General features: G+C 43.2%; 1 protein-coding gene across 1 annotated transcript in view; it reads left to right on the plus strand.

Moving 5' to 3' along the window:
* LOC121569623 (LIM and SH3 domain protein 1) overlaps positions 1 to 8,392 on the plus strand; it is a 34,350-nt gene extending 25,958 nt beyond the window's left edge. The window contains exons 4-7 of the mRNA XM_041880732.2: positions 3,587 to 3,694; positions 5,277 to 5,355; positions 6,258 to 6,394; positions 6,728 to 8,392. Coding sequence (XP_041736666.1) covers positions 3,587 to 3,694; positions 5,277 to 5,355; positions 6,258 to 6,394; positions 6,728 to 6,901 — 498 coding nt within the window. The 3' untranslated portion in view covers positions 6,902 to 8,392. The remainder of the gene's footprint in view (positions 1 to 3,586; positions 3,695 to 5,276; positions 5,356 to 6,257; positions 6,395 to 6,727) is intronic.
* The last annotated feature ends 9,176 nt before the right edge of the window (positions 8,393 to 17,568 follow it).

Below are 17,568 nucleotides of genomic sequence, written 5' to 3' on the forward strand. Positions count from 1 at the left end.
TGGATTAAATTGTTTTTCCCCCTCATCAATCTACACATGATACCCCATAATGACAAAGCAAAAACAGGTTTTTGAGAAATGTTTGCAAATGTGTATGTATATAAACAAATATGTATATATTACATTTACTTAAGTATTCAGACACTTTACTCAGTACTTTGAGGTTCTCCCATTCTTCTCTGCAGATCCTCTTAAACTCTGTCAGATTGGATGGGGAGCGTCGCTGCACAGCTATTTTCAGGTCTCTCCAGAGATGTTTGATCGGGTTCAAGTCGGGGCTCTGGCTGGGCCACTCAATGACATTTAGAGACTCCTGCGTTGTCTTGGCTGTGTGCTTAGGGTTGTTGTCCTGTTGGAAGGTGAACCTTCGCCACAGTCTGAGGTCCTGAGTTCTCTGGAGCAGGTTTTCATCAAGGATCGCTCTGTACTTCATCCGTTCATCTTTCCCCTCGATCCTGACTAGTCTCCCAGTCTCTGCCGCTGAAAAACATCCCCACAGTATGATGCTGCCACCACCATGCTTCACCATAGGGATGGTGCCTGGTTTCCTCCAGACGTGACGCTTGGCATTCAGGCCAAAGAGTTCAATCTTGGTTTCATCAGACCAGAGAATCTTGTTTCTCATGGTCTGAGAGTCCTTTAGGTGCCTTTTGGCAAACTCCAAGCGGGCTGTCATGTGCCTTTTACTGAGGAGTGGCTTCTGTCTGGCCACTCTACCATAAAGGCCTGATTGGTGGAGTGCTGCAGAGATGGTTGTCCCTCTGGAAGGTTCTCCCATCTCCACAGAGGAACTCTGGAGCTCTGTCAGTGACCATTGGGTTCTTGGTCACCTCCCTGCCAAGGCCCTTCTCCCCCTATTGCTCAGTTTGTCCGGGCGGCCAGCTCTAGGAAGAGTCTTGGTGGTTCCAAACTTCTTCCATTTAAGCATGATGGCGACCACTGTGTTCTTGGGGACCTTCAATGCTGCAGAAATGAGCCCAGATCTGTGGCTCGACACAATCCTGTCTCGGAGCACTACGGACAATTCCGTCGACCTCATGGCTTGGTTTTTGCTCTGACATGCAATGTCAACTGTGGGACCTTATATAGACAGGTGTTTGCCTTTCCAAATCATGTCCAATCAATTGAATTTGCTACAGGTGGACTCATAGCAAAGGGTCTGAATATTTAAGTAAATAAGGTATTTCTGTTTTGGCCCAGTCATCTCCTGCCTATCCTCACAAGGTATGTGGGGGAGAGGACAGGTCAGCACTCTGTAGAGCTGTGTCAGTCAAACAGCATGAGTCAGCATGGGTTCCAATCTGTCCCAGAGTACACATCTACCTACTTTCCTGTCTTCTCTCCGCTTGCCTGTCTACCAAAACACCAATCAAATACGCAGGGAGTGGGACTGCCCCAATCCTTAAAACAACACAGTCAGTCTGGCTGGCTGTAAGAGGAGAGGAGTGTGGTCATAGAAATAGAATATATAGATTAGAATAGAGATTGTATTTCTATGAGTGTGAGACTGATCAGTGTGCTGCTTGGTAATGGATTACGGCAGGAGGCTCTTCCAGGGGTGGGCAGGCCGGTGGATATTTAGTTATTGGTGCAGTCTAGCGCCAGAGAGAGAGAAGTGATTTGTTGAAATGTCACTGGGCCTGTATTGTGTTTTCATAGGGAACCTAAATATGTACTGTGTGCGTAGGAGTTGGTGCTTAATTAGTGTGTTTGTTTCCTGTAGTGTGTGTATGAATCCACAAGCGTTGTGTCAGCGGTACAGTAGGGCAGCAGTGTGTGAGGGAGAGCTGCTATGTTGGTCATTGTCATTAGAGTGATACCCACATGACTCTGCATGGGCTGGCCACTTCCTCTCATACTGAGGGTCACACTGGGAAGGGAGGAGTAAGCACACACACAAAGGCCTATGCATCAGAGTTTCCGTTAGCCGGTAATAGCCGGCTTTTGGCTGATAAAAAAAAATATATATATATATATTTAAAAAATAGAAAAGACAATAAATAAAATTGGCGCCGGCCAATTGTCCGGGAGAAGAAAAAATCTAATTGAGAAATAATATACTTAATTGTTTGAATCCTGAACGTTCTATTACATATTATGAGGCATGTCTTACCTTGTTTTTAAGTAGCCTAGCCAAAATCAGGCAATTATTTTATAGAAACTTTCTTTCATTGTCCAGTATCCTAAGGCACAATTGTAGTCATATTATGAACCCATGCTAGTTGTTGCATATTAGATCTCCCCTCTTTCTAAATGTCTAACGGATGTTTTCATCTGTCACATGAAACCGCTCCCATGTGCGGTACGTGTTTTCCCGCTAATTGCATTATGGAACGAACGTTCGCGCGGAACCTACTGCCTTGTACGCATTGCTGTGATTTATAATGTGAAGAATTAATAGTTTAGTAACATTTTAAGCTAAACATTCTGATCTGTTGCATCAGACTCATTTGCTTTTTAACAAAAAGAAAGGTATGTAGCCGAGGCAATCTGAGATCCATCATCCCACAACTGTCCTAGAGTCTGTTTGGAATAGCCTATTTCTTTCTCAACAAACTGACCAATAGAATAGGTAAACATTTTTACTATGGGGGATAGTAGATTGACATAGGCTAGTGATTTCGCTGTTCATTAGGCCTACTCATCTTGTTGGCTGACGAAAACTAAATGTGGACAGTTATTCTAGCATCTTCAAAGTGCACATCAGAATTCGGTAAGAAGGGACCACACATTGTTGCATCCTCAACTTGCGTGTTCTGTTAATATGAATTACCGTAATCTAAATGTGATTTCTGGCATTCTGAGAACTGTGGGTGGACGGCCTAACCAGGTTACGCGACCAATGCATATGGGTCCAGTACATTTCTCAAATGTCCGGTATATTTAAAAATGCTGCCGGTCAAATGTCCGGCGCCACAATTTCCTGACAGTAACCCTGCTATGCATACACCGTACATCCATGCGCATTAATACACACGTGCCCTCTCTGTTGTATACACATACACCTCTTGGTGTGACCTTATAAGGCTATGTCAGCACATCCTGTGTGTTTGATCTCACTGCCCTGGCAACAGGAAGTGACTGTCACCACCACTAATGAGAGAGGAGGGATTGTGGGCGGGACACACACACACTAAAAATCATTAAAACTATAGCCTATGTTTATTTACATTTAATTCGTGTCTAGTTATATGTACATAGCTACCTCAATTACCTCATACCCCAGCACATCGACTCTGTACTGGTACCCCTTGTATATAGCAACGTTATCGTTACTCAATGTGTATTTATTACTACTTTTATTTATACGTGTTATTACTTTTCTATTATTTCTCTATTTTTCTCTCTGCATTGTTGGGAAGGGCCTGTAAGTAAGCATTTCACTGTTAGGCGACACCTGCTGTCGCTGATGTAAAAATGGCTTTATAAATACATTTGATTTGTTGTTTACGAAGCATGTGCTGAATAAAATGTGATTTGATCTTTGTTATTTTTGACTCTATGAAACGTTTGACTCTTGACGTGTGTTGTGATTTACTATGACTAGGCAGTGTGGTCTGACCAGGTGGGATTGTGTGTGTTCCAGGTGCAGTACAAGGAGGAGTTTGAGAAGAACAAAGGGAAAGGTTTCAGTGCTGTGGCCGACACGCCAGAGATGCAGAGAATCAAGAAAACACAGGACCATATCAGCAACGTACGTCTATCAGTCAACACTCACACACAGTACCTATCACAGGACAGGCTCAACAACCAGTCCATCGCTCTCCCTCCCCCTCTCTCTCAGGTTTGTCTCAAATAGTACCCTGGTCAAAAGTAGTGTACTATAGGGAATCGGGTGCCATTTGGGACACAGCCTCAGCCCTACACTGTCCACCCACTTCATATTCTGAGTGGGTGCCAATCATCACAGGTGCCCAGCCTGCCTGTCTTTGTATCCCTTATCTGCAGTGCTGGCTCCTTGAAGACATCTCCTCTCTCTCTCTACTCTCACTCTCTCATATATACACTGGCCAAAAGTATGTGGACACCTGCTCATCAAACATATCATTCAGAAATCATGAGCGTTAATATGGAGTTGGTCCCCCCCCCTTTGCAGTTTTCTCAATTTCTCTCTCCCTTCCTTTCACTTTCTCCTGATTCATGTCGTGAAGGTTAAGAGGAAGAGGGGGGGGGTCTCTTGTGTCCGGGAGTGGGACTGACATGGGCTGGGCTTTTCCTGTTCACAGTCACACACACACACACACACACACACACACACACACACACGCCATCTGTGTGCAACCTTTGCCTTCAAAACAAACAGAAGTAATATCAGACACACGCTCTCTCACATAACATATTGAACAAAATTCTCAGTCACTGAACGCAATGTCCTCACACACACTGACACTTAACACTGTCATCTCATCCAGTCAGTCTGTGAATACACTCGTCTCTGACATCCTGAACACACTGGCCTCTTTCACCCAGCCGGGGAGGAAGGGAGGGAGGGAGAGAGAAAGAGGGCGGAATCTAGCCTGTGTAAGTCTGTCAGGCTGGGAATATGGGTTCTACTGCAGTAAAGGATCTGCCCCTCTCAGGTGTATTGGTCTGGTGGTCATTTTGAGATGAATGCTGTCTCTGTCTCTCTCTGTGATGTTGGCTGGGTTATTATGTTATTAGGGCTGGTGCTGCTGGTGGTGATGCAGCTTTGATTTACCTGAATAAACAAGGAGATGTTCTCACCCACTGCTTATATTAGATGTTTAGGCATGATATATTTTGCACCATTCTCTTTCTATCTGACTGTGTTCCTCCTTTGGGTCTCTGTTTCAATTTCTTACCCTCGCTTTAGGCCTGTCTCTCTCTCTCTCTCTCTCTCTCTACGTTTTCTCACTTCACCTGTTCCTCATGATGTGTCAGCAAGGGTTGCTAGGCAGCGCTGAGGTCACCCAACTTCCGGCTGCGATGTCATTTCCTCTGTGAAAGCAGGCCAATTGTAGAAACAGAGCAGCACGTAGCCTAGCACTGTAGGGCCCCGCCTATTACACATACACACAGCCTGCCTGCCTGGGGGAGGGATCTGGAGACACCCGCTGGACACGACAGGAACTGCACTTTATTTCCCTTCTCCAAAAAGCCATCTGCTGGACTGGGAGAGTCAACAGGATGCAATCAGGGTTTTCTTATCAAACTAAGCAGCACCATACATGACGTCTGGGTGTTATATCTAGTCACTGTATAAGAGCTAGATGACAAATGTCACAATGTAACGTGTGTGTGTTTTGTCTGTACAGATTAAGTACCACGAGGAGTTTGAGAAGAACAGGATGGGAGGAGAAATCCCATCTCCCCAGCCCAACAGCCCCAATCCAGGTACACATGCTGTCACACACACACATAAAACATACACACTATGAAAATACATTTATTAAAGATGCACTATGCCATTTCCTGGTTGCTAAAATTCTAATAGTTCGCATAATTTCACAAGGAAGTATAGGGTAGAGAATCATTGTACCATCTAAACCGCTATGAAATATATTTTTCACAACCAAAAATATTGTATTTTCAGCTGTTTGTGTACAAAACCTAAAGTAAAAGATGCAAAAACTAAACATAAGAACGTGAAGCATAGAAATAGCGCACATAGAACAGATCTACCACTTCTTAGACTTGCTTTCAATGAGAATGACAGATCTATAACTCACATTTCGTTGTGAATTTGGTTACATATTGCAGCTTTAACATCAGTGAGAGTAGACAAATGGTTACATTATCCCTGGGCATAAAATGTGTTTGATCTTTCTGCTCTGTGGACAGTTCCTGTTGTTAGCACACATGAATACAATGGTTGTGAGCTAGTGGTTAACCTGTGCATTCACTATGTACATATTATCACCTCTCAATATCACAGAGTCATTGTTATAATAGTTGACTGAAAGGTGCTAAATGATGACTGCATGTTTTGACTTGCCGTGTTGTGGAGTTCTCTGTATCAGAGCCCTGGGGCTAACGAATGGGATGCCAGTTAGATGGAGGGATAGAGGGGGAATACAGCAGGAGGAGAGGAGAGACGGAGGGGGGGGTGTTTCAGAGTGCCGGGGACTGGGGGATCCGTTTGTCAGACTGAGTAGCCAGAAATGTCTATCCTTCACTCGGGTTCAATCACTCAATCTCTCCCTCTCACATTACTCTCTCCCCAACTCTCTCTCTCTCTCTCTCTCTCTCTCTCTCTCTCTCGCTCTCTCCCCCTCTCTCCTTCCCTCTCTCACCAGTGTTCCAGCAGCCCTACCAGCCCCCTGCTGCGTCTAAGAACTACAACTATGAGCCAGCAGCGGCTTCTGGACCGGTCCGCCAGGCGGCTTCTGGACCAGTCCGCCAGGCGGCCGCCGTCCCCCCTCCCAGCTCCGGGGTGAGACAGAGACCCTCCTCTCAAAACATCACATTTACATTTTAGTCATTTAGCAGACGGCATCCTATTCCCTATTTAAAGGGCCCATTGGGGTCTGGTCAAAAGTAGTGCACTATATAGGGAATAGGATGCCCCCCCCCGCCCTTGTAGCTTTGTTGTGTTAGCAGAGACTCTGACTGTCTCTGTTGTTGAAGGTGGTGTTATAGGAACTTAATGTTATTCTCTTTCTTTCCTTTTCTCCATACCTTCTCCCTCCCTTCTTATTCCCTTTACATCCCCTCTCCCTCACTCTCTCCATCTCTCCCTCTCTACCCCCCTTCTCTTTCTGTGTAGAAGCGGTACCAGGCGGTGTATGACTATGCTGCAGCCGATGAGGACGAGGTGGGCTTCCTGGAGGGAGACGTGATCGTAGACGCGCAGGTGATCGACGAGGGCTGGATGTACGGCCGTGTGGAGCGCACTGGCCAGCAGGGCATGCTGCCTGCTAACTACGTAGAGGCCATCTGATCTGAGAAAGAGAAGTGGGGAGGGGGGGAAGAGAGAGAAGGAGGGAGGGAGAGAAGAGAATGAAAAGCTAGTGCCATCTCATCTTAATGCCGCTTTCTTTCACTCTTGTTCTCTGATCTGACCTGTAAGACCCCCCCCCCTTCCTCCCCAATCTCCCTCCCCTCCCAACCCCCCCTGGTGTACCCCTGGTCTGCTCTCCTCCAACGACAGACTCCCTCTGTCTGTCTCTCTGTCTGTGCTGCCGTCTGTCTGTCTGTTTGTCTGCCTGTCTCTGTCCCAATTCTTCAGTCCACTATAAGTGCTGTCACAAGTGGAATTTAAGTCTTACAGAAGTAACATACCTCCATCTTACAGGCTATATATACGTCAGGGGTCATACAGTGTATCACAACTCGATCCTAGCTACAGCACTTCATATTCCAGCAAACTATGATGCAAAACGATATTAACCCTTCCCCCACCTTGTCAATCAAGTTGCCATGACAGCAGAGAACTGCCTCAAAGTGGGCATGAGAAAATGAGTTTGGAATGTGGGTGTGGCATCTTCAGAAGGTTTTTTTGTTTCCTTTTTCATTTACATTTTTGCAACAGGCTGAAATTGGCCTGACTGGAATTTCAGTGTAGAATCTTACTGTATCTGGGCAGTTAGAACGAAGCTTGAATATTTGACTTGTGTACATTCCATTAACCCTCAATACCCCATTGTTGTCGCATCAGCCAGTCAGTGAGCAGTCAGTGAGCATTCTACAGTATCAGTCTTACCAGAGAGGTCTTATATATTTCTATAACTACACATACACATTTATCAATATTACACTTATCTGTGCCCTCACCTGTCTTACCCTGTCCTGCACTGCATTGTGGGTATTGTTCTGAAACTAAACTGGAATCCTATCTTAACTGAAGAGCACCTCCTGCCCTTGCCTTGTACCTCCAGTTCAGGCATTTTAAGTACAGGAGGGATCAGGGACGAGTTAGTTAGGGGACATGGTTACAGTCTTCTTACAATCACACTCGCCATGTCATCACCTTAGTCAGTGGGTGTGAAGATATTCCTCATTCTTGGCTGTCTCCCGCTCGCAGCCTCAAATTCCTTCTGACAGTTACAGAAAGAAGAGTGATGTAATGGTGGTTATGGTTGGGGAGGAGAGGGGGTGGGATCAGGCCAGGCCCCGACCCTATTCCAAGAGAACCAACATCCGAGTTGACCAATTGTAAGCGCGAAGGCCAAACACAATTCTCAAAACTATTCTGTATTGTGATTGTAAAAAAAAAAAATGTAATTCCATTTATTTTGTGATTGAACATTCCAATCCTTAGTTATGAGAAGTGTTGAACTGAGGTCAAAAATCCTGGCTGTGGTAAATATTATTTTTGTTTCTATCTCATATCAAGCTGTTTTTTTTCCTTTGCTTTTGTTGGTATTGTAAGAGGCTTATTTTAAAACTGTCAATGTATCAAATACATTTAAGAAATAAAACGGCAACTCGATTTATGAACCAATAAGGCACGCTAGTTTGTCTAGACGTGTGCATATGCTGGGTTAGCAATCCCACAGATTTAGATCCATGGGGTTAGTCAACCATCAACCTCCTGGGTTATCATGTATTTGCCTGATAATCGTCAACCCAGTTTGCCTGTTTTATTGTGCCAACTCACGACTGGACTATCTCGCCCAGTTGTCTCTTGTCCTTGAAACTCTGAGGAGTGGAGAGAAATGTTCTGGAGTGCCACTGGCTCATGAATATTCACATGCTTATTAATGAGCAGTCGTCATGGCGCATAGCAACATTAGGCCCACCCTCTCACCTGCATTATAGATATTTCTGACATTCTATAGGCACACATTTCCATAGGACATTCCCTACCAGTACAGGGGAACCTGTGTTACATTGTTGTTGCACAGAAAACTGAGATATTGTTACACAACAATGACTTAACTTTCAAAGTAGTAGCTACAAGATCTGTCTGGCTGTCCTATCATGGGCAGATTCTTCCAGCGATGATGACCGTGGTACATTCCATGTTCTAAGGGACAGAGTAAGGCTTGGAGAGGGACATGGTTCAGTAGAGGGTGAACTCTACATCCTCCTTGACCTCTTACGTCTCCCGTTCCTTATCTTTCCCACCCTACTGTTTCTTTCTCTTCTCTGTGATGCACTGTGACTGTCACAGATGTGGGGACAAAATGGAATTAAAAGTCATGTTCAGCTTTATGAAAAGAAAACAACAATACTCTCACCATGTAGCTTGTTGATGATATTGTACAGTAGTTTGGGGTTATAGGTCATGGTGCTGGGGGAAGGGGCTTTGCCTGCAGACTAAAGATGTAGTGTGGAATGATTTGGTGTAATAAGGTGAGGGGCGGTATAAGGGGTGAACAGGACCCATTTTAATACCAGTGTGGTGGAACGCGTCGGACAATAAGTAGGTGTTGACCGTTCATATCATTTTGGCTTCAACTTTGTAATGTGATGAGTTATGACAATGATGTTTAAATGAACACAACACACACCTCAACCTGACTAGATAATCAGATTGCCATGCAGATAAAAAGGTAAGTCTAGGCCTGCATTTAGCTTCTACGACCTCTTTACTTGACAACTGGACATTTTAAAACTCATACACTGTATGAAGGGAAGTTTTGGGGCCGAGCTATTTCAAGTCTAATTGCTTTGCTGCAGTAACTGAAGAAAGTGAAGAGGAAGAAGAGGTGGTTTGGCTTGAAGTTAATGGAGTGTTGTTCTTGGAGTTTTTATGAATTTGGATTGCCTTGTACAATATCTGCAGTCAATGCCTCTCAAAAGAAAATAGCCTTGGCTACTTGGAGGCCTTGGCTTTGGTGTGTTTTACAGATAGGGGGAAACAAGCCCACATTGGCTGCCACAGCTGTTTTTCCTTTGCAGTGAAGTGACATGGATTTGTTTTAGTTGCTAGGTGGATTTAGGAGGGAGGTGAATGATGGGTTATAGTTGATTGGAGGGAAACAAATCCAAAGTGGCCAAAGACAAGCCAATGGTGTTTTTGTGTGACTTGAGTGGTGATAGACCACAGTGGCAAGGGATAGACATTATTACTGTACCATGTTATAGTCTATATTGGGCTGGATGGGGCTAGGAGAGAGGTGCTGTTAACACATACTACCCCCAACCTGGGGAAAAATACTTGGAATCTGCCAGAAGACCAATATGCTCCTCTGCTTTGGTATCACTCCTCCTACACCTCTGCTGTATCATATCTCATATCATCACCTTGTTCTCCCCCAATGTATATGATCCTATCAGTCCTACGGCCAAGAGTCCTCCAACCCTCAACCCCAATGAAAGACTCCTGTGTCCTATGCTTCTGATGAATCAATCATTCCCTGCTCTTGTATGATACTGGTATAGAAAGTGCAGATATAGATCACATCAACCAACCACAAACACTGACCTAGCATTCAGACCAATGTTGTGCATTCCATCAAAAAATTATTTTGTTTTTATATCATTTTTGTTATTCCTATTTTTTAACATGCATATATTGACATTCTAAATAAATAAAAAACAGACTCCAGTTGATAAAAGCATCTCATGTTGCCCTGTTACAGCACTTCGAATTGTACTTAATGATTCTACAGATTCAATAAAATGTCATTTTTACTCAGGAGCGTCAAGTATTATTTGCTTCCTTCAGTGTAAATTGTTCCTCATTTCTGTGTGATTCCTTGGCTATATAACGACGAGTTTGCTGTACACTGACAACGCAGATTGCATGTATTGAATGTATATGGGACTGGGCCCTTGCCAAAAATATGTCCCTTTTTTTACGCTACTTCCCACCCTGGTTTTAATGTGTACCCGCATGCTTCCACGCGTAAAATATTGTAGAACGCATCTGGCGGGGAGGGGTTTCATGTACAGCTCTGTCTATTTCCGATCTGCGCGGGTGTTGAGGCTGCCAATTTCTTCGTAGTGTATTCTGGTGATACATCTGCATCCTCCATTTCTAGCATTCTCATCATGTTGGACATTTTAGTTTTGATGTTTTTCGCCATCATGGGACTCGTTTTCCTATCCTACATCATTTACATGCTATGATGTGTGTCCGGATTTTGGACCCAGCGGGTGGACGGGCCGGGATATAAAAATATGCGTGATGAGCCTCGGCTGCATCCGCCGTACCCATCGCTGACAATGGTAAACAGTGCACACAGATTAAAACGTTTTTTTACTAACAATTCTGTAAAGCTGTCTTGCAATAATTCAACCCCTTATGCTCTGTAGTTACTGAGTTATCGGTGTAAAACTGCGAAAATTAAATTTTCATTTTTGTGTATATATAACAGATAGTACTGAAACATTGATGGGCTATATAATAATATTTTTCAGAACAATATGAAACCAGTTTTTCTGCAGCGTTATGATACGGGAATATTTTTTCATACTATTAAATCTTTCTACAGGTATTTATTTTCTTTCGTTTATTAATGGTGATTAAGGTGATGTGAACTCCCTTTACCCTGTGTCCCACAGGATACAAATAAAAGGAAAGAATAACACAGAAGGGGAGCATAATAAATGTGACACATCTGTGCATCCTGCTGCATCTCTGTTCCAGGGAGGAGTGCTCTTCTACGTGGAGGGAAATGAAGATTGCCCATCAGAGGGGGAAGACCTTGTAGGACGGATAGACTGGCAGCTGGTAGATTCAGCCAACCTACTATGATGACCTTCTCGAGATCGGGTCTCTTGTACCCTAGTAGGCTCCAATAGGCAACCCCTGTACCCTACGCTCCACCCCTTCTGACTTCTCTACTAAAATGATTATTTATCTGTGTGTAAAACGCATATGAGTTAGTAAAGATGTAAAATTAGTAAGTATGTAAAGCTATACGGAGGAAGGTTGTATTGCAGTAGTATTGTTTGTGCCTATTTGACTACACTGTGAGGGTTAACAGTAACCCCTAAGCTGCAATGGGCAATATCTCCATGTTAAGTGTATGGTTTTGTGAAGTCACTACACTTGCTACTGTCCTCTGTAGTTCAATTGGTAGAGCATGGCGCTTGTAACGCCAGGGTAGTGGGTTCGATCCCCGCACGCATGACTAAGTCGCTTTGGATAAAAGCGTCTGCTAAATTGCATATTATATTTATATACTGTGTTAGGCTTTATAAATAAGTAAGTCAAAGGATGGAGCGACTCCATACTATCAATGACCTTGGACAGCTATTATCTTCTTAGTCAAAGTGGTTTTCTATGAACAGGCTGAGATGTTATTGATTGACCTCTACTTTATATAAGTGTTGAAGCAGGAATATGTCTTCTCTGCCCTTTACAATCAGTGAACCTATAGGCCAGGGGGTTGTGTTAATACACTAGATATTAGCCACAGTCACACAGACAGAGATTTTATTGACATGTCAGTACTAACAAATTAATACATTAAAAGTACCAACAACAATCATGTTAGGGGAGAGAGATTATTGTCTTGGGTCTGAGCTAAACTGTTTGTCAGAAGCTCTGTTGTCCTGGAAGAGAGGTATTCCATCTATAATCATTGCATTAAATTGATAGGATCCAGAAGTAACTCACATATCATCACTCTTGTCACTAATCATTGAACACATGAATGACTGATTTATCTGAACAGTATTGATAACAGTCGAGTCGTCCACACACTGAATGCATGTTTTTATCTCTCAGATTCATCACTGGAGTTTGTGTTATATTTATCAGCGCCAAGGCAAATGTCGATATTTTTGTGTTAAGTCATTGAAATAAAGATTTGTGCACAGAAAACTGGCTAACTTTATTTCACTTCAAAATGTATGAGTGTGCATAGATATTCGAGAGGTAGTGAATCATTTGTATGATTTTTTTTTGTACCTACATTGGAAGGTTTCAGTACAGAATAAACAAGATCGCAAGCCAGATGGACCTCATGCCAATTGCTTCATGTTGACGCGAGAGGGAAGGTGTGCGCACATACAGTTTGCAAAACATTAGGAACGCCTTCCTAATATTGAGTTGCGCCCCATTTTGCCCTCAGAACAGCCTCAATTCGTCAGGGCATGGACTCTACAAGGTGTCGAAAGCGTTCCACAGGGATGCTGACCCATGTTGATTCCAATGCTTTCCACAGTTGTGTCGAGTTGGCTGGATCTCCATTGGGTGGTTGACCATTCTTGACACACATTGGAAACTGTTCAGCGTGAAAAACCCAGCAGCGTTGAAGTTCTTGAGACACTCAAACCGGTGCGCCTGGCAACTACTACTATACCCCGTCCAAAGGCGCTTAAATCACATGCATTTGAACCAGGTCTGTTTGGTTCTAGGGTTATTGGAAATAATGTTTATAGGAAATTATTTTAAAATATTTTAAAATACTTCTATATAAGTAGTTAATTCGGCACCACATTATTAGAACATTCTCAAATACACAGAATATATGTATTTAAATAACAAATACACATTTATTTGAACCCTGGTCAGATGTCTATCTAGATTTGAATACCCCTGATATGGTATCTGGTGTTGGTGGTCGCTCTGTGACGACATGTCAGCTAAAACAGAGGTACAGGTTATGTGTCCCAAATGGCACCCTATTCCCTTTATAGCGCACTACTTTTAACAGGGTGCCATTAGGGACGCACAGACAGACTGTAGCTCACAGGCAGAATTACATACAAGGCAGTGCTAGCTGCAGCTTGTACCTGCTGTGGCTTGTAACTAGCTAGCTGTTTGAGAGAAGGTTGGAATCCTAATCAACCGATGTTGATCTTGTTGTTTGAAGTACAGTGAGCACATGTTGTTTGAAGTACAGTCAGGGCAGTTTCTAGCATTTTGGGGCCCTAAGCAAGATTTGCAGTTTATAAAGTTAATTTCCTGCAATTCTACACATTTTGCCATTACTTATATGTTCATCTGATATCTGAGTGGGAGTGACTTACAAAATCAATGGGGGCCCCCTGGAGGTCAGGGTCCCTGGGCACGGGACTTGCATTCCCGGTCAGTAATTCTGCCATTTTTATTTTGGGGGGGTTGGGGGCCCCCTAGAGGTCGAGGGAAACTGCATTGAGTACAGTAAATAAATAAAGCTACAGTACTATAGTACAGGGTTTCCCAAACTCGGTCTTGGGGCCCCCCCTGGGTGCACATTTTGTTTTTTGCCTTAGGACTACACAGCTGATTCAAATAACCAACTCTTCATTAAGCTTTGATTATTTGATTCAGCTGTGTAGCGCTAGGGCAAAAAACTAAACGTGCACCCAGGTGCCCCAGTTTGGGAAACCCTGCTCTAGCAGGTGTGAATGCTGCATATGCGGAAAACCTTGCTAGCGCATAGGTCAAATGTAGCTTTGTGATGATCATTTGAATTCCCTGTCTTTTTCTGCTTCAGACAAATGCAAAATTGTTTCACTTAAAACATAGTTTTTGTATTTAATTATACAAAAGAGAAGGAGCGTTTGACCAGCACAAATTAATGTACAAACGTTATTTTTCATTGGCTAATCAATTATGTTGAATGCACATATCCAAACACATTCATTATCAATGACTAAAATAACAAAGAGTTTTAAAAGATGATTTAATAAACATGTAGTAATTTTAAAGCCTGTGTATCGTTGAAGAAATAGTTATTTAATATAAAAATGTATCCATCCAAACTAATGCTGAAAACTAATCATCACACCATCTCTATCTGATGTGTCTACTAGCTTATTCCATAGAGATAGATAGAGATATCTAGACAGATATAACCCACTTTAGCATGGACATTGGCATTGAGGGCTTCCAACATTTTAAAGTAGTCATCTGGGTGGGTTGGGACTTGGGAGCAATCAGCCAATGATCAGAGCATTGTCTTCTTCTTAAAATTGGGTTGCCTTTGGTTTGTAAATAGCTTTAAGCTACAGTGCATTCGGAAAGTATTCAGATCCCTTGACTTTTTCCACATTTTGTTCCGTTACAGCCTTATTCTAAAATTGATTAAATGAACATTTTTCCTCATCAATCTACACACAATATTCCATAATGACAAAGCGAAAATTGGTTTTTAGATTTTTTTGCAAATGTATTAAAAATAAAAACATATACCTTATTTACATAAGTATTCAGACCCTTTGCTATGAGACTCGAAATTGAGCTCAGGTGCATCCTGTTTCCATTGATCATCCTTGAGATGTTTCTACAACTTGATTGGAGTCCACCTGTGGTAAATTCAATTGATTGGACATGATTTGGAAAGGCACACACCTGTCTATGTAAGGTCCCACAGTTGGCAGTGCATGACAGAGCAAAAGCCAAGCCATGAGGTCAAAGGAATTGTCCGTAGAGCTCCGAGACAGGATTGTGTTGAGCCACAGATCTGGGGAAGGGTACCAAAACATCTCTGCAGCATTGAAGGTCCCCAAGAACACAGTGGCCTCCATCATTCCTAAATGGAAGAAGTTTGGAACCACCAAGACTCTTCCTAGAGCTGGCCACCGAGCAATCGGGGGAGAAGTTCCATGGTCATGGAGTTGACCAAGAACCTGATGGTCACTCTGACAGAGCTCCAGAGTTCCTCTGTAGAGATGGGAGAACCTTCCAGAAGGACAACCATCTCTGCAGCACTCCACCAATCAGGCCTTTGTGGTAGAGTGGCCAGACGGAAGCCCCTCCTCAGTAAAAGGCACATGACAGCCCGCTTGGAGTTTGCCAAAAGGCACCTAAAGGAGAAACAAGATTCTCTGGTCTGATGAAACCAAGATTGAACTCTTTGGCCTGAATGCCAAGCGTCACGTCTGGAGGAAACCTGGCACCATCCCTACGGTGAATCATGGTGGTGGCAGCACCATGCTGTGGGGATGTTTTTCAGCAGCATGGACAGGGAGACTAGTCAGGATCGAGGGAAAGATGAATGGAGCAAAGTACAGAGATCCTTGATGAAAACCTGCTCCAGAGTGCTCAAGACCTCAGACTGGGGCGAAGGTTCACCTTCCAACATGACAACGACCCTAAGCACACAGCCAAGACAACGCAGGAGTGGCTTCGGGACTAGTTTCTGAATGTCGTTGAGTGGCCCAGCCAGAGCCCAGACTTGAACCCGATCTAACATCTCTGGAGAGACCTGAAAATAGCTGTGCAGCGACGCTCCCCATCCAACCTGACAGAGCTTGAGAGAATCTGCAGAGAAGATTGGGAGAAACTCCACAAATACAGGTGTGCCAAGCTTTTATTGAGTAAAGGGTCTTAATACTTATGTAAAAGTGATATCATTATTTTGCACAAATGTCTAAAAACCAGTTTTTGGTTTGTCATTATGGGGTATTGTGTGTAGATTGATGAGGGGAAAAAACAATTTAATCAATTTTAGAATAAGGTTGTAACGTAACAAAATGTGGAAAAAGTCAATGGGTCTGAATACTTCACGAATGCACTGTATAGCAAAGATGATGGATAAATGAAGATGTCGCATAAACATTTTATTTTACCATTGAAAGAAATGGTCAAGGTACCTGTCTGTGTAAGTAGGCGTTCCCTCTCTCGCGTGAGCTGTGATGCATGCTCAAAGATGGTCACGTGAGAGAGAACGCCCACTTCCATGACAATTTTCTTCAATGGGAAACTGCCCAATTACAGCTGGCTCTGGTCTACATATTTCTAGGGTGTGAAGCCTCACAGAGGGTATTCAACCCTAAGGGCAAATCAAAGGATATTTAAATATCTTTGCAATATAAGCTAACAAAACACACCAAAACTGACAAGGTGCACACTGATCAGTAAAGTAAAGAGAGGCTATCATTCTATAACGCTCCCTTTCTTCTGCACAGTGAGAAACAATAGGATTACAAGAGAGTGTGCTATGCTTTCTTCAATTGATCCAATTCACTATTACCACTTCTTTTATCAGATGACAATAAGTGATGGAATGACTTTAATCTTAGCTCGTCTGAGAGATCTGAAGAGGCTTCTCTCCTTTATGTATACATTTGTGTGCTTTTAAGGTGCTCAATTGGGAAAAACTCTTCCCACAGTCAGAACAGTAGTAAGGCTTCTCTCCTGTGTGCACTCTCTGATGAATGGTTAAGGCAGATTATTTAATTAAGCATTTCCCACAGTCAGAGCAGGAGTAAGGCTTCTCTCCTGTGTGTATTCGCTGGTGATATTTTAAGGTATCCAATCGGGAGAAACTCATCCCACAGTCAGAGCAGGAGTAGGGCTTCTCACCTGTGTGTATACGTTAGTGGTTTTTTAAGCTGTCCAGTTGAGAGAAACTCTCCACACAGTCAGAACAGCAGAAAGGCTTTTCTCCAGTGTGCACTCTCTGATGAACTGTTAGAGCTTGTGATTTTGTGAAGCACTTCCCACAGTCAGTGCAATTATACGGATTCTCTCCTGTGTGTATTTTTAGCTTTGATAGAAATGGGAAAATCTCCTTGCAATGTGGGCAGTTGTGAGACCTCGTTGCTCTGATCTTTCTGCTGTTGTTCTCTGGATGTAGAGAATGTCTCAACACGGTCTCCTGTGTGAACAACATCAAAAGAACAAGTCAGTTGATGTGATATACACAGAGTGTACAAAACATTAGGAACTTTATGACAGACTGACCAGGTGAATCCAGGTGAAAGCTATGATCCCATATTGATAGCACCTGTTAAATCCACTTCAATCAGTGTAGATGAAGGGGAGGAGACAGGTTA

The sequence above is a fragment of the Coregonus clupeaformis genome, chromosome 35 (genome assembly GCF_020615455.1).
Source record: "Coregonus clupeaformis isolate EN_2021a chromosome 35, ASM2061545v1, whole genome shotgun sequence".
Taxonomy (NCBI): domain Eukaryota; kingdom Metazoa; phylum Chordata; class Actinopteri; order Salmoniformes; family Salmonidae; genus Coregonus; species Coregonus clupeaformis.